The 18,753-nt window shown below is 33.9% G+C and overlaps 1 protein-coding gene across 3 annotated transcripts in view; it reads right to left on the bottom strand.

The window, feature by feature from the left end:
- hlk (hulk) overlaps window positions 1–18,753 on the bottom strand; it is a 168,089-nt gene that overhangs the window by 35,392 nt on the left and 113,944 nt on the right. For all 3 annotated transcript variants that reach the window (XM_071582877.1, XM_071582879.1, XM_071582878.1), the window contains 11 exons: window positions 18,154–18,336; window positions 11,761–11,892; window positions 11,365–11,547; window positions 10,464–10,595; window positions 10,018–10,200; window positions 9,696–9,827; window positions 7,698–7,886; window positions 6,368–6,508; window positions 6,108–6,290; window positions 5,826–5,963; window positions 1,183–1,365 (listed from right to left, as the gene is read on the bottom strand). In XM_071582877.1, the coding sequence (XP_071438978.1) occupies window positions 1,183–1,365; window positions 5,826–5,963; window positions 6,108–6,290; window positions 6,368–6,508; window positions 7,698–7,886; window positions 9,696–9,827; window positions 10,018–10,200; window positions 10,464–10,595; window positions 11,365–11,547; window positions 11,761–11,892; window positions 18,154–18,336 (1,779 nt within the window). The remainder of the gene's footprint in view (window positions 1–1,182; window positions 1,366–5,825; window positions 5,964–6,107; window positions 6,291–6,367; window positions 6,509–7,697; window positions 7,887–9,695; window positions 9,828–10,017; window positions 10,201–10,463; window positions 10,596–11,364; window positions 11,548–11,760; window positions 11,893–18,153; window positions 18,337–18,753) is intronic.

The raw sequence follows: 18,753 nt of genomic DNA, 5'->3' as shown, positions 1-18,753 counted from the left end.
TGGCAAGGATATCATTTTGATAGAATATTTTTGAGAAAGTCGCAAGGGAACACAGGTCAGTGAAATGCCTTTCAAAATCAAAGACCATTGAGGCCTGTAAAATGTCTTACTTTTCTGATCTACAATCCAATCCAGAACATCTTCTTCCTTCTTTAGATTTCCTAAAAAAAGGAATGTGGCATTAATTATTAAACATGAATTATTTACACCATTATTCACTTGAGTAACTCTCTTAAATATGACCGTTCTAACTCTTTAATTTGATTTTATGTCAGCATTCAATCTGAAATTCAAAAGTTAATACTATTTGCTGTGCATTAGTAGGGTAAAATGTATCATAGAAAGAAAACAATACATTACCTTCAATGATTGGAATGACACTGGAGAAGAGTACCTTATAATGCATGTGAAATACAAGTGAGTATACAGACAATATCTAATCACACCAATGTAATACTTTAGAGAAACTATTAAAAACATTAACTTCCTTAATTCACTCCTTTTTTCAAAATTCCAAACAATTTTCTCAAATGAGTACTTTCTGTCTATCAAATGCATAAAAAATATAATTCTTTGTTAAGAGCTGTTTAAGCCTTTCTTTACTTTGTAGAATTTTACTGCCCAAACTAGGGCTCAAAGGTCCAAATAGACATATTTACTCCATTGGCAATGCCATAACATTGGTTAACGACAATTATAGTGGAAATAAAACATGAAAGACACTCTGAGATTGACAAATAGCAATACAGATGAAAAAGAGATCTTACTACAAAATTCAGGGAGAGTTTGTTGATTAATAACCCAAAAATTCTCATTTTTCTGCAACAGATTGTTCTAAAAGTTAACAGTTTTTTAATGGACTCACTCTCCACATACAATTGTCCACCCTGAGAGAATAAATTAAGTACTAATGCATACCATCCAAATGCATAAAGTCCAAGCTATGTTCAATTTAGGACTAAAAGTACTAGTCTTTGAAAAAAGGCTATTTTAGATACTGAAATTGAAATTTGATTGCATTGAAAATGGAATTGAAATGATAAAATAAGTTTGTACCACACAATGGGAGGAGCATATTATTGCTTATAAATATCTAAAGTAGACAATTAACTTCAATCAACTTGTAAACATTTATTGCAAGTAAAATATGAAAGAGAATGAATAATGCAGGTGAACACTTACCATCATACATGATTGGGACACCAGTCTCATAGTACACCAGAGCAGGAAAGCTAAATATTCCAATCTCAGCAGCCAGCTTAGCATCAGTAGACTTAACAAACTGGATTCCATGTTTATCTGTGTCATCATCAATTGTTTCCAATTCCTCCAAAATATCCTGGCATGATTCGCAAGCCTCATTATCTGGAAAATAAGTTTTCCTAGTCACGTAATTGATATAGGTGATTTTCCATCATCGCTTTAATTCAGGATTCACTGAGAAATCATCAGACATGTGTGGAGACTTGTATACTCAAGTGACCCTTAAAGGAGCACATGATCTGCAGGGGAATCAGGATGGTGCAGTGGCTGATTTACTGAGTTCTCACCCTGAGGGCTCAAGCTCGAATCCCAGAAAGGGCACCATACGTCACTAGAACCCCGATCCCTACTTAAGGGGCTATACAGGGGCTTATTGATCCTGGTAGAATCACCCATGGGTTGAAGGATTGGAGCCAGGCAAAAGGGACAGTATCTGTTCCTCAGTGAGATGTCTGCAAAGGTGTCTGACCCAGTGGGGCCATCATTGAGTGATGGTGTCATGTCAAAAACACTATTGAGGGAGGCAACAGGAAACCACAACTATTAATCCCATGATTTTTTATCATGAACAGTATAGTGAAAATTAGTCTTTGCAAGTATGGGACTCGGCCCAGTCAGTTGTGAGTTGTGCCTGGCAGTGAGGAAGGCAAGACTTCTGCGGTTGTCATCCCATGAAAGTCTTGCAAAGCAAAACCAACAGCAGCAGCACAGAAGACACAGAAGAAGGATACCAAATTAGATAGAATAGGTAAGTAAAATGTTGAGGACCAGAAAATTAGAGAATACAAAGTGAGAAATGGAAAGAGGAAACATTGATATTTTAGGTCTATGTGAGGCAAGATCAAAGGATAGCGAGGATTACTGGAGTGATAGTTATAGAGTAGTAGTTACAGTTGAGGGGATGAGAGGTAGCAATGGGTTGCCATAGTATTGAATAAAAAGATAGGAAGTAGCAAGTTAACATAGAGCAAGCAATGGATAAAATTTCATTGGTAGAAGCAAAGGCAGAACCAATGAACTTGGTCATTGTTCAGGTATATATACCACCAAGTAATCATAGGGAGGAAGAGGTTGATAGGGTGTACCATCAGTCAGAGGACATAATCACAGATGTTCCTAGAGGGAAATATTTGATAGTGAGAGGGGATTGGAATGTGACGGTGGGCTAAGGAAGAGAAGGTGATGAAGAGGGGATTACAGTTTAGGTACAAGGAATGACCACGGAGGGAAAGCAATTGAGTTCTGCAGGAGGGCTTAATCCTCACCAATGCATCTTTTAGGCACCACAAAACGTGTAGATACACATGGAAAATCTCAGGTTGCTCAGAAAGGAATCAGTTAGATTATATTATGGTTAGGCACGGATATAGAAATAATGTGATCAATTGGTTCAGTTTCCCAGGATTGGATGCTGACTCTGATCACAATTAGTAGTCATGAAGTTTAGCGTTTGATTCACAAAGATATGGCAGGCAAGGAGGGGTTATGAAATGGTATGTAAAAGCATAACTGGATTGACAAGGAAGAAGTATCAGCAGGCTGTAGAGAAAATTATGAGAGAGGGAAGGAGCTGAAAACTATCAACAAAAAATGGGAATATATCCAAAAAGGGGTATCAAAAGCCACAAAAGAAACTATAGGAACTGTTAATAGGAAAAGGACAAGGAAACTATGCATTATGGATGAGATGACTAGAGAGAAAGATGAGAGAAGGAAATGGAAGAATGTAAACACAGAGTTAGGTAGAAGGAAGTACTAAGAGTTAAATAATAAATTAAGATGGGTAACTAATGGAGAAAAAGAAGCACGGTGGAAGACACAGTACATATAGGAAGTTTGCAGAGGGAAAGTGAAATTGGTACAAGGTAAACAAAATATTCTCCCAACAATGTATTATCCATACAAGGTACTCTCAAGTACAATACAGAAGTGTCTAAACAAATATGCTGAGGAACTCGTTAGTGAGTACCACTATGAGATTTAGAAACAAAGAAGAAAAAACAAATTATATGAAATTGCCAACATCAAAAGGCTGAAAACAGATTCAAAATATAGCCTTTGGGCATTAAGTTTTGACATTGACCCTCCTCCCTAAGGATTTGAAAATGAAGATCTATAAGACACTTATTAGATCAGTCATAACATATTGATTAAAAGTGTGGACTATGTCAGCTGCCAATGAGAATGCTTTACGTGTATTTGAATGCAAAGTGAATTAAAGGCCTTGTAAGATAGTATAAAAGATAATGAACAAGAACTATAAAGAAGCAGAAAGGATTCTCAGAGGCAAAAATATAGAGAAATATGCAAAGTATCAATGGCTGGCTTGGATAGGTCATATGGAGCAGATGAGTGAGGAAAGGATTTCAATAGAGTTGCTGCATGCGAGTCTTGAGGGAAGAAAGAGAAGAGAGGCAAATGAGATTTTGAAGAAGACTTGAAGATCATGCCAGTTGCAAGATAATGGGATAATCAGCAAAGTAGAGAAGAATAGACAGGTACTTTAAGAGAGGCCAAAACCCATCCCAGGCTATTGTCCTGAGGAAGCACATAACAATATTTATAAGCTATGAGGCCTCATCATGGTTTATAATTTTAATTTAGACATATTTCATGCAAATAAATATGCAAAATCCTGAGACTGTGGTAGGAGCCTATTAGAAGAATATGATAGGTATTACTTATAGCTAAGCAGAACTGAAATGTCATTTTATACTCTTTGGTAATCAGTACTCTCTTCTGGGTACTTTACCCAATGCTAAAAGTAGTATTTAAAATTCAAAATAAGATATTATGGCTGGCTCATGAGTGATGCTTCTCTGTTTGCTCTATACCACCGTCTCTTTAAAAAAATCATATTTTATCTATCCCTTTAAAGTATATGTATAGTATGGTTGTACATGTTAAACTCAATATTTCAAATTATGCCATTAATCACAGTGGTCACAATACAAGAAGCTCTTCTGAACTCCAGCAAATCTAGAAATTTTGTCTATTTACCTCAACATAATGGTTTTACTCTACATAACAAGCTTCCTTGTGAAGCTAAAAATGCAAATATGTTTACATGTAAGCTCTGAAACTTTTTATAGAGTGAACTATTCCACTCTGTGGATACATTAGAACATCCATAACCTTTATTTTTATATTGTCTATTTTTTGTGTGCCCTACATTTATAATTGCAGTAAAACATAGATATAAACTGAATAATGTTTTATATAAAATATCTATTATTACCTGTTGAAAAAAAACTTTTTATCATGCAAAATATGCACCCTAACCTCTGGGAAAATTTTGATGAAAAAATTACATATAATGCATGAAAAATTATCTAACAATAAACTTCCAATCCCAGTAAAGCATTCCCGCTTGTGATCTCTAGGTATTGAAATACTTTGGTTGTTGTATTCTAATAAATAAGAATACAAAGCTAATAGCATTATTTATTTAATTCAATGCTGCTGGAACAAAAATAGTGACAACATGAGGACTAAAAGCTTGTGAGGGTCACTTACAAGAAACAAAAGCAAAATGCAATAACATTGAATACGTGAGTGGGAATATCATTATATAAAATGAAGACAGGAAATATATGGATTTAACAATATTGAAGAATTTTATCAAGATTCAATACTTCTGGAAGATGGCTCAGCAAGAAATGAGAGCAAGATGAATGTAGAAAACTAAGTTTTAGATATTTTGACAATTGAATTCAACAGAGCAGTAGGCAGTAAACAGAAATATGCACAAAAATGGTACAGTTATTTGCAGACAGTGTGCATTTTCAAGATAAGGTTATGCACTATAATGATACAGTTGTTGCGGTGGCCCATTCACTGGTTTACTGTTTAGTATGCAGTGTCCCAAACTAGCATATTCTTTAAGTGTATTTCCACTCCCTACTTGAGTCCAGCACACAATCACCCAGTACCTTACATAATGGGACATGAAACTGCAGATTTTACCAACATATTATACATTAAGGATTAGCCAATGCCAATGCTAGGTTTAGTTTCTTTTTCCCACATTTTCTGAACTTCTGACTTATAGTAATATTTTTCAAATTTCTAACCCATCTGTCCTCAGCTATGCATATGGGATCGACATTTATGGACCACCTATCACAGTACTATCTAATATCAAACAGATTTTAAAGGCAGCAGTTAGATTTACATAATGTTTAAACACTTTTAGTATGATGTTGGGAAAAATTCTTAGGCTTAGAAAATGACCATCCCCATATTAACCTCATAATTTGCATGGGCTATTGGAAAAGCAAACATTTTATGCAGCTGATTAACCAAAGCTCTATTCAGGCAGAGTAACTATATCTCTCGTAAGCATGTACTGAAATTTCTCTTAAATTTGTTTCACTGATAATCATTTTTTGCAGAAATAAAGTCTGCTACTCTAAATCACAGTGAAATTATTCATGCTGAAAGTAATATGCCATGAAAATGCATCATCCATTTGGAGAAATATCCTACTCCATTATCAAAAAAGAAGAATAAAAACTGATAGCATTTGATACTGATACACATGCATCATTTGTACTACTTACAAAAAAATACAGCCAAATGTTCCACATCATTGATCAATGTTTGTAAAGTTTTACGGTCAACGCTTTCAATGACATCAGGTGTTGAAGTGTGAAGGCTGAGAACCCAATCCAAGATAGCATCTTCATCCATTAGGTCACCTAAAGAAATAGAAGATCAAGATAATTTTTAGCAAAAGTATGAAATAATAATAGTTAAATTGTATTATAATCGGCCATGACTACATCAAAGGATACTTTATTTAATGCTAGAAGATACATATGTAATGTGGCAGAGAAACTAACCTGAGTAAATTTGCCGGAATTTATTCCTGTAGAATGCTAGCGATGGCAGTGATTTTAGGTCATATTCTTTTTCGACCCCTTCATCAGATGTCTTTACAAAATCTATTTCTTTTTCCTCACATTCATCATCAATATTTTCTAACTCCTGGATAATTTTTTGACTCTTTTTGTCTCCTTCTTTATCTGCAAATTAAATATTGAGTGGGTAAAACGAAGTTAAAAACTTATTAGTAAAACAAGTTCAAACAAAAATAACTTACAGAAAAACACAACTACATGTTCATTGTCTTGGAGAACCTTTTCCAACATTCTCATATTGACTTCTTCAATTTTCCCTGGAATTTCTAAGGTTTCTGGATCTGTAATCCATGCCAATACTTCATCTTCATCATCTATGTCACCTGTACAATAGAATAGTTGAATTATATAGACACACTGCACAGGCTTTAAGCTATTTTCACAAAACCATACATTCTTGATGACACAAGCATACAGTAACAAAAGAGACACAAGTGTAACAGTGAGGCACTATTAATAGAGAAGAAACTAGTAGTAATTCCTTGCTAGTAATAGCAAATATTTCACAAAAAGCAGCTCTATATTTTGAACTTTCCAGGTAACAACTGCTCATCATTCTGTATCAATCTCTGATACAATGAATACTATTCATATAGCAGAAAATTATTTCCCATCACTATGATTTAACCCTGCAAACAAACTGAAGGTTGTTTCAGCAGGTGATGACAGATTTCACCTCATAATAAACCCTATAGTATGCAAAATTGATACATCTGAGTAGGGATGCCATTGCCTTTTCCCCTGTGGCTTCCCAGAAAGTTATGGTATCCAGATAAAGTTATCTCTAGGATTTTAGTTGGGAGTTAGTGGGGCAACATACATTACAATTCTGAACCATCCATCAGCTACTGATCTCAAATCACACTGTCTCTACTTGAGCACTCTCCCTGCCGGGCTATCACACCACTTATATATGCTTTACCACCACAAAAGAAGTCAAATCAAAGATTTGTTTCGATAACCAAACACAGAACAAAGTAATTGCATATTTGATAACCTAAATAAATTATGCTTTGAGTTAATTCATTTGAATGCTAATCAAAGTAAAAATTAATCTACTTATGACAATAGCCATTCAACTTTGGCAATTTAGAAGTAATAATACCAAATTAAGGCCATCATAATAAACTTTCAATGATAATTTTATTGTATAAGCACAGATTTTATGCTAATATGTAAATATTAAGACTGAAATACCTCAAGTATTTTAACTTCAGGAAAACATACAGAGAGCATAGTGAGGTGATACAAACTCATATAGTCTACCTTCTGTTGAAGAAATTAGTATGCCTTATATCTTGACAGCCAGCATGTGGACAGCAGGCCTACCTGCAGATTCACTTATGATCGTTTATACAGGGTGCAGCAACATAACTTCCTCTTTTATAAAGGTAAACCCTTTTAAAAAAAGGAAGTTATGTTGCCACACCCTGTAGTACCTTTTGCCTACTTGGCAACGGATAATGTGAACTGTGCCTTAGAATAGGATTTAAAAGAGACATCATCAATTACCTTTGTAAATAAGCAAATCTTTATTTCTGAAAAATGCTAGAGCTGGGAAATTCTTGATACCATGCTTCTTTGCGAGACTCATATCCTCTGTTGTCACAAAAACTATCCCAGTTTCATCAAGCTCATCATCAATGTTCTCTAATTCATCCAAGGTGTTATCACAATCTTCTCCTTCTTCACATTTTCCACCTAAGAAAAAATATTCTCTCATTATTAAATATATTCAATCTACCCTTCAAAGCAATTGATCTTTAGATGAGAACAGAACACTTTCTGAGGAATTGTTATTGTCATAGTATCTTGTAGCTAAGATTTAGGTGCTTAACAAGAGGTTGAAGACCATGTACACCGTGAAAATTATAATTTTCTCAAATATTTTCATACTTACATGATCCAAAAAACTAGAACATAGAAACTCAAATAATTTTACATATTTAATCAACATAATCAAACTTTAACCTTACTTAAGTAGATAAGCAAGTGACTCTGTGCATATTTATTCAAATATTAGCTTCATATATGACAGAACAGAATCGTATGAAGCACCCCAACAGGCATATTGAAGTTAAAGGTGATGGAAATTTTAAACATAATGATGGACAAATAATATCACTATTCCACTAGATACTGATTTATTACATAACTGGTTTCAAGGTACTACATCACCTTAAGGTGATATACTACATTATCTTGGCCATCACTTGGACATGATTGAAACAGGCAGTGTAATAAATCAATATCTAGTAGAAAAGTGTTATAATTTGTTCATTATTAATCCATAGAGAGCTATATTATAGATTTTAGCTACCAGTTGATCATCTAATAGGTACCAAGTATAGTTCATTACTTGTATGAATGGCATATTATCTTTTTAACGAAAGAGAGGATAAAAATGCCTGCACAATTCCCAGTACTCTGGGCAAAAATATTCCCTACCTTCTCCAGTTTTTTACACCCTTCCTTACAGTTCTTCACATTACTGATGAAAATCATCCTTATTCATTATCATTAACAGCATCTACCTGTCAAAGTTGGTTTTTCTTGGAAACAAGGTCTAAGCAATTTTAGAATAAAGTGCTTAGTTTAGTTAAGCCCCACCCATCATGACACTAAATGCTGTAAGATCCTACACTATCTTTTTCTATTTTTCAACTCTGCATATCTTATAACTCTTCATTCCATCCAATGTGCCTATTCTTTTTCTTTCCTTCGTCTTGCTTACCCAACATTCTCTTCTTCACTATATACTTCATCAATCTATTGCCACTCAATATGTGCAGCATCCATTTTTCTTTCATCAACCTAGAACCATGTGTACCCTATCATGCCTACAACTTCTTCATTTTTTTCCATTATATTTTTTTCATCATTGGCAATCTATTTAAGGTTGATTACGAATGGTTCCCAAAAACTAATGAAAAAATAAAGCAAATATTGTGAATTTGAACATTTACTGAAAATCAAAAACATATTCACAACTGAATAACCACATCATTAGTATTTAAAAGCTACAACCTCCCTAGCCAATGGTAAGCAATCATTCAGTTTGCACTGTAACAATATTTAAGTATGTTTTCCATGGCCATGGAGTTCAAGTTATTGTACAATTATTTTATACTCCTCATGGAAAATGAAGTATGCACTGCCCTCTAGCTTTAAGATTATCCTACAGTGAATGAATGGACATTGAGATAATACGCTTTTTGGAATTAGTTTAATTTGAAACACATAATGGTAATATTCCTGATGGGATAATTAATTCCTATGCTTTCTCACTTATCTTTACTGTCAACTTTCCCACATAATTTCCACATTTATTGTTTTTTTCTGATATGTGAACATAAAGGATGAAATAGACCTTAATGGGCGCAAATTGCGGCAAATTACTATGATCATAAATAACTTCTGATCCACCCCCCTCAGTATATACTACTGCTTAAATAATTACAAACTGAAATTTCTTAATGCTTCCACATAATTAGAGAAAAGACAACTTACTAAAGTAAACAACCACATATTCATGCTCTTCAATAAGATCCTTTAAAATTTCATCTGTAACCTCTTCAATGGTGGCTGATTTCTTTTGTTCCACAAGCCACTGCAGAACTTCATCTTCATTAAGCAGATCTCCTGCAAATTCGAATAAAGGACAATTCTAAAGATTATTATTGGGAACCAAAACATTCCACTAATATTAAGTTATTTGTAAAGGGGTATTTGATAAAGTTATTCCTATAATATCCAAAAATAGTTAAAAGTAAGTAAGCAACAATTATACAATATCAGATAAATGTGTGAGGAAAGGTGAAAAAAAATTTACCCTCATAAATTGCTGGAATTTTTTCCTCAAAATAAACCAAAGTTGGCAGGTGGTCAATGCCATATTCTTTAGCTTCTGCATCATTGTCCATTCGTACTATTACAATGCCTTCTTTATCCAGATCATCATCAATATTTTCCAGCTCGTTGAGAATCCTCATGTCTTGCTTGTCATCCTTGTCATCTAAAATCCAACATTTAAACAGAAATCAGCCAATCATAAAATTTCAATTCTCATTGTTTGCAAACAATACCTAAACTTGATGAGATATAGATATATCTCTGATAAGATGAGATTTGATGAGAAATAACAATATTTTAATCTCCCTCAAGCTTCAATTTAAAGGTTAAAATTTAAAATATCACATATTTTAGCGAAAAAAGCAGTTAGGTAGATAATTAACATAGCTCCAACTACACTTTTACCAATAATGAACAATTACTTACAAAATAAAACAGCAAGATATGGTGTATTTTCAATGAGGCGGTCAACCATTTCGTCAGTGACTTCAGGGATTTCACTGTGTCTTTTCTGGTGCACAAGCCAATCTAACAGCTCTTCTTCTTTAGTTAAATCACCTAAAGGAAGAGGCAGTGAAAATTCATACAATAAATTCCTGCATTAGCAAACAAAATCATCAAACAAATTTTTAAATTGTGGCAGAAATATGATTAAAATAATAACAAATATATAATAATTACATAACATCCATCATTCAAAACCAATTAATATCTATAATATACTTCAGAAATAACTGTGAATGTTCATTCTATGCCCACTTTTTCAAAATGATCAGTCCACATCACTTTTATTTCCACGTTGTCTCTCCATCTCATTTAAATGCCCATCAAACTTGTAGGACATCTTCAAATCCACAAGACCACCCCGTACAATGCAACCACCCACGCAGCAAATGCTGGCCTCTTCTTCGACCTGCCACTTACCTGACTACCAAATCCCAACCCAAGAGTCATTCCTTTGCTAACTGTACTTCAAAAAATACTATGTACCACCTCTTTCGTAACTTCTGTTCTGTCTTCTACATGGGTGAATGCACCACCACTCTTCCCCTCTGCATGAATAATTACCAATAAATCTCCCACCTTCTTTAATTATCCCATCCCTACTCAGATTGCTTCCCATGACCAATCTTTTGATAACAGCTTCTGTGTGTGTGTGTGTGCATAGGTGTGTGTGTGGGTGTGTGTGTGTGTGCATAGGTGTGTATATTAAAATATGCGTATCGTGAATGATGGAATCTGATGGTACCTTACCTTAATCAGTATTTGTGAGCGTATAAGTACCATGCATGTATGCCTAACACAAAGAAAATAATACATATTATACCTTCATATATATGAGGAATCCTCTTTTCAAAGTATATAAGAGTAGGCAGGTTATCAATTCCATACTCCTTTGCTTCCTCATCATTATCAATTTTTACAAATGAAATGCCTTGTTGGTCACATTCATCATCTATATTCTCCAGTTCTAAGAGCACTTTTTGACTTTTCTTCTGGTCTTTGTCATCTGAAAGAGAAAAAAGGTTGTCCTGATATGTCTCTCCCAACAAGCAATATGCAAATTTTAGTGAAATACATGGCTGAAAAATAAAACTGCCAAACTTTAGGTAAAAGAAAAGCCAATTCAAAAAGTGATGTCAATTCCTAATTATTATGAGATAGAAATGAAAATGAATAAGAACTTTTTTAAACAATGTAAGAAATATAAAATGATACTTACAGAAAAGAACAGCAAGGTTAGACATCTTAGAAATAAGCATGTCTAGCATTTCATCTGTAACATCTTCAATTTCATCACTTTCAACTTGTTGAACCAACCATTCCAATACTTTTTCTTCATCCTCCAAATTTCCTGGAACAATTCAAAAATAGAAATGGATATTAATTCATTAGGGATGCATTAATATTTACATTATCCGTAATAGTTCAAGAAAGCAGTATAGCTATGACACATTATGAGTACCTGTAGTATGTGTCCAAAAAAGCACAATATATTTGATAATTTCAACATTGAGAAACTGTCAATTTATTCAGCAAATAAAATCATTAATACAAGTCAATGGCATAGCAATCCTTAATCAAAGATTGAACTTTTGAATTTGATGATTGAAATTAAGTTTAAGCTCATTAAACTGAAGTCAGCAACCAAAACATTTCTTCAATTCATTTGTCGTCCACATGAAAACCACTACATTTGAAAGAAGACTTACAAATATTCTATCAACAAAAGGCATCAATTATGGACTTCTCGGAAGAACAAAATATGCCTGAGGCCATTATTTATAAAATTGAAAGATCAATTAATAAGAAAAAGGCGGGCCAATAGTCTCTTCTCTTCTCTGAAATGCATTGTTGTAGAATAAGTTTCGTCTCATATTCATAGATGGAAATGTCTCAGACTCCTATACAGCCATTATATCTTCTGTGATCAGTTTTATCCTAATAACTCAATACATGGTATCATTATGAAGCCTATACTTATCAACAAGGAGAGGCATTAATTGGAGTGGAAGTGATTTAGGGGAAGGAAAACAGAATGAGATGAGTCTTTTGGAGAAATGGCATGCACAGGAAGATAGGGATCACAGAGGTGAGAGAAATTCCATGCACGGAAAGGTAGGAAGAAGTCAGAGTTAAACCAATTGCATGAATGCAACAATTTCAGAGTGGAAAAATCATTCACCTTGACTTGGATTGGAACCCGAATCCCTCGATGTCCGGCCAGGTGCTTTAGCCAGTTAAGCTACCAAGGTATCCTCTAACACTAAAAAATTTCAGAGTGTAAGAGGACACCTCAGTAGCTTAACTGGCTAAAGTACCTGGCCGGACATCGAAGGATTCGGGTTCGAATCCAAGTCAAGGCGAATGATTTTTACCCTTTGAAATTATTGCCTTTTGATTAACACTTGGTGGATGGCTCCATTAAAAGTTACTGTCACATCATGTCCCACAGCTTCTTGAAATTAGTCAATTGCATGAAACTGAGGAATTCACTCACCAATCAAGTTGGTTGGGAAACAAGAAGTTTCTGCATTTCAAAAGAGGTGATTGAAGGTTGATGTGATATGTGGCAAAGACCCATATCGATAGCACTTTAAAGAATGAGAAAGGGTGTTTTGGAGATTGGCAAACTAGGAGTTGCAATGGAGCAAGTAAGAGGGACCTTACACTTAATAGGGAAAATGCTGGCCAAGATGTTGATCGAAAGTTGATAAATTTCGATTTTTTCTATGGGATCCTTTTTCAAGTATTTTTGGTGATATATGTATGAAGGATGAAGGAAAAATAAAATGGTTTTTACTTCTACTGATGACTCTCATTTCCATAAAGGTTAACCTGAAGCTGCTATCCATTTATGGTGATGATGAAGGAAAAATAAAAAGGTTTTTACTTCTTCTGATTACTCTCATTTCCATAAAAGTTAACCTGAAGCTACTATCCAACCATGGTGATGAGCAATAAGCCACATTAAACCAAGCAATACAAACAAAACTAAACAACCAACAATGAAGTTACATGAAAAAGGTATATCATCGCCAAACTAATAGGTATCAAATGAAATGAGAGGAAAGATGAGAGTGATAGGAATAGCGTTTCTCCCACTTAGAAAGTGAAAGAATATAGCATTGTTACACATACTAGGACTTCAAAAAGTATCACAACTTTTGTGTTTTTTCAAAAATTATTTATTTATTCATGAATTTCTATTTTGTTTCCTTCAAAGTAATGCCCATTAGATATTATACACTTGTTCCAACGTTTTCTCCAATCCTAGAAGCACTTCAAATAATCATTTTTTGTGATCTTGTTCAGCTCCTCCTTCGAGGCAGTCTTTATCCCATCAATCGTAGCATAGTGTCATCCTTTCATGGGCCTCTTCAGTTTCGGGAACAAGAAAAAGTCACTGATCTGGGGAATACGGTGGCTGCGGCATCATTAGTGTGTTATTTTTGGCCAAGATTCGCGCACAAGTAATGATGTGTGAGCAGGGGCATTGTCATGGCGCAAAAGCCAATTTTTGTTCTTTCACAAATCCAGGCATTTCTGGCAAATTGCTTCGTGCAAATTGCGCTTAACTTTCAAGTAATGTTCCATATTTACCGTTCTACCCTGTCATGATTTGTCTCCAGTTATGACCCTCTGGAGCAAATTTGGACCGTCACAGACAGAGTCCAACACCTCATTAGCAATGTTGATGCACAGCTATATCTTTTACATAAAGTCAGAAGGTACAAGAGTAGAGCAACTACAAGGAATAGACTACCTCTTCCATGTGCCAATGCAAAAGTATGCGTAAATACCTTCTTAATATGTGTTACTAATACACTATTCTTAATATGTGTTACCCATATATAGATTTGAAAGTTCAGAGAGATTCAAATTATTTCTATCTTGTTTCAATATCCATAGTATTTTTAGAAGCTTAGTTGAGCAACTTAGTTTTCAAGGTATTTTAGGTATTTTCCGAGACATTTTTGAATACAACTTTCCGAAATAAATTACTGCACTATGACCTCACTAAAAGGATAAATAATCCTTGGTTATACTCAGGAGTTCTTAACCCTTTGAAATAATTTACTTAGTCATTACCACTCTTACAAATCCAGTCAGAGCCTGCATGACAAAGAGGCTTACATGACATGCAAAAGGGATAATTATAATTAAATTAGTTCTGCAAAAAATAAAGCATAAAAGGACTTTATTTGCAATGCAGGAAAAAAACCAGGGGTAGTAGGAGAGTAATTAATGAAGAAGTTGGTCACGGTTATGCAAAAGAAAATCTTCCTTTTACATCAGATACTGTAAAAGATTTTTTCTTAAAAGCTGTTTAAGGCAATATATTTTCTGATAAAGTTGATGTAACCAATATTGGAAATATACTGCAAAATCTTCCTCCAAATAATTTCAATTTTATATTAAATTTCATTACCCAAATTGATGTTGTATTGACTGGGAAAACATTTTAAAAATCCAACACTAAAAATAACTATGGTCTGTCTAATTCTCTAATCAAGGACATTAATGTGTTTACAGTGAGACCATTAGCTATGTTTTCCTACTTATGTTTTGAGATAGGTAATTCCCCAACAGCTCTAATATATTCCACTACTGTAGCTGTCTATAAGGAAGGCTATAAAGATGATTTAACTAACTACTGCCTGGAATCACTCTTTGTGACACTATGTGACCTCAATAAGGCTTTCAACTGTGTTAATCATTCAATAAGTTACTTTCAAAACTAGAATGTTATGGTATCAAGAAAGTTGAAGAAAAACTAATGAAGTCCTATCTGGCAGATTGCCACCAATTGGTTGAACTTGATGGCTGTCCATCTGCAGCTCTTGAAATAAAATGCAGTATCCCACAAGGCTCTGTGCATAGCCCAATACATCAGTTAAATCAGTTTTATAAGCTGATGACACTGTTTTTTTTACAAAAATGTCAACATCTAGAAGATGAAATGACACTATCCAGCGATGCTCAAAGAAAGCCTAAGGAATGGTTTAATATTAATGGTTTACATTTAAATGCTGAAAAATCGCAGGATCCCAGCAGCAGCAAACTCAGGTTTATGCATCCTTAAAGCAAAATAACTGAAATTGAAACTGCTAAAATACTGGGAATCAGGGTAGGGAGTAAGTTTCGTCATAAAACCTAAAATCAGGATTTTTGAAATTTGCTATCCCATAAAAACAGTGCAAATTATATGGATATATGTTTTTGGTGTTGGGCATGAGGATTTTTATGAAAACATTGATAATACCATTATGAAAATGCATACTTGAGGTATTGATTACATCAATTTATATAGGGAGATATCCTATCCGAATAAATATTACATGAATTTGAGGAACATATATATATATTGCCTGTAAATTGGAAGAATGCATAAATAAGCTCTCTGTAAAATCAAGGTTTTGATATAGCCTTTAAAAAGCATTAATCTTTCATAAGCAAACTCATTATCATTTAGAAGTTAAAAATCATACAAATACAAGGAAATATCTTTATTTTAATTGAAAAAAATTATTTGATTTGCTCTACAAACTGTAATAAACTAATGGCCAGCAACAAAAAACCCATTTTAATGACTAAGTAACATTGAAGTTTGCTGAATGTTGATTTTATTGTCATGTTTACTTATCCTAATTTTAGGTAAAGGTCAATATTTGTTTATGACTAACAGCTGGCCAACATAGGTTTTTCACAGATACTGAGACTAGCCATTGCTACACTTTTAAGGCCAGTCAGACACAATCCTAAGCATCATGGCACCCTACATTAAAATAAACTATTCCTCAATTTCATGTATTTTGTAACTTTCATAATTCTGCCCAAAATACCAAGTCTTTTCCTATCTTACATATTGATACTAGTGTTAAAAGAGCTAATAAAATGTTGGGGTTCATCACCCGATTCACCAGAGATATTTTTGATGTAACTTGCATCAAATCACTATTCACCATGCTTGTTTTACCAATTTTGGAATATGGCTGCATTGTGTGGTCACCATTTTATGAGTGTCATATTAATAGGCTTGAAAAGGTTCAAAGACGCTTTATTAGGCTATGCATGCACAAACTTGGTGTTGACATGTACAATATTTCGTACCCGGATGCATACAAGGACCGGGGATCTCCATTTTATCTTCCCGGCGCATCATGGCAGATATGATGTTCCTACACAAATTGTTGAATAATAGTGTGTCCAGTCCAGAACTTTTGGAATTAGTCTCTTTGCAAACGCCTTCTTATGCTACCAGAAGCAAGTTATTATTTCACAGAGAATTTTATAGACGCAACTATATGTACCACAGCCCAATAGCTAGAATTCTGAGGGAGGGAAATGAACTTCCTCCTGAAATTGATTTCTTTGCTATGAATGCTATGCAGTTTAAGCGATGTTTGAGATACAATTTGTAATTGTGAAGAAATTTCTTTTTCTTTTTATATATATATATTCTTAAATTTCAATGGGCCCGTGTATGTGCAATACATGTATGTATGTATGTTGTGTTGTGCAATAAAATAAAATATCTCTCCCTCATGTCCCCAATATCCTCTCCTCTTATCAGTCTTCAATATGCCCTGCAGTCACTTTACCTGCCTTCTTTGGATTTCTCCCCGAAAGTTTCTCTCCCCTGCTAAAACATACCCCATACAACATCTCAACAGCTTACAATCTATAGTATGCTTATCATCGTGCCTCAATGACCAAGTTTCAGAGCTATACAAAAATATACCTCGTTTCTGAGTTTTCACTAGTATTTTCTTTTCATCCTAATTTGAAGTCCTATTACTCAACTCTTGCTTCTGGGTAAAAGTTGCTTTACCAAATGCAACGATTCTTTAAATGTTCTTTATTACTTTCCCTACCATCATTCAAAGCACATCCTCAATGTGATTACCATCACATCTTGTCATTGCCAAGGTGCAGCGTGCATGTAACCTGTTTTAATAGGATTTGAGAGCCATTGATTTCATTTAAGGATTCAATTTGAATCTTGAAATGATTAATTCAATAGGACTCAACTAAGTACCCAAATCATGACCCCTTCTTAAAAAAATAGATATTAGAGGCAATTTATAATAAATTTTTATACTCACGCTTAACAAAAACACAAAGGAAAAACTAATGAATATAAGACAGCATAGTTTTGGCAAGTATGTGCTTCTGCAGAGAAAAATAGCCTCATATAGGTAGTACCTATATTCACACTTTTAAAAAATCATTGACATTCAACCTCACAGTTCTTGAAATGCCATCTGATGATGAACAACAAAATGGAAATGAAGGGAAGGTAAAGTAATCATGATAAAAAAATATCAGTTCTTCCATTTAAATAAGAAATATTATCAACATAAACATGATAAATGGCATAAGAAATTCAAATGCATACTAACTTTTGAATATTCAAGCAATGAAACAAGAATGTTGCTTTCAAAAATGCATGATATCAAAATTGCTTTCAGGGTGAGCGTATATATAGTATTCTTATCTAATGAAAATTTAATCTTGATATGAAAGTCAATGCTATAAAAAAGCATATGGACAAAAAGTATAAAACAGGGGAAAAAGAGAGAAAAATATAACACCAAAAAAAGAAAATTACCTTCATAAATTGTGGGTATTTCATTTTCAAAATATATCAGAGTGGGAACCTTTTCTATGCCATATTCCTTGGCTTCCTCCTCATTGTCCATCTTGACAAACACTATGCCATGTTGGTCACACTCATCATCTATATTTTCCAATTCATTCAGTATTTTCTGAGATTTCTTATCATTGTTGTCATCTGTCAGAAAAGAAGGAATATGAAGAAACACGTGTCACTTGATATACATTATTACCAGACATCATGTCATCTTATGCCATCTGAATTAAAAATAAGTCACATTACTATGACTTGTGTTACAGTAAAATCCAGTTAATAAAATAATTCAGGATTTCAGCAGCTTAATGACAATGAGGACTGTCATGAAAAATTAAGTCATTCACTATTAAAAAACCAGGGTATTGGACACCATTTTGATGAAGGAACATTACCTAAGATATCTCAATATGGTAAGCAGCAACAATTATATCAAGGTAATTATGACCATGAACAATTACCACGAAATAGATTTAAAGAGAGAGAATTAAAATAATATTTCACTTCATTCACAATTAGATTGATGGAATGTTTTTGCAATTATGCCACTTATATGATGCA

Source organism: Hetaerina americana, unplaced genomic scaffold, assembly GCF_022747635.1.
Source record: "Hetaerina americana unplaced genomic scaffold, ioHetAmer1.1.p SCAF_12, whole genome shotgun sequence".
In the NCBI taxonomy this organism is placed as follows: domain Eukaryota; kingdom Metazoa; phylum Arthropoda; class Insecta; order Odonata; family Calopterygidae; genus Hetaerina; species Hetaerina americana.
The sequence above is the reverse complement of the archived record's forward strand: the minus strand, read 5'-3'. Positions and strand labels throughout refer to the sequence as shown.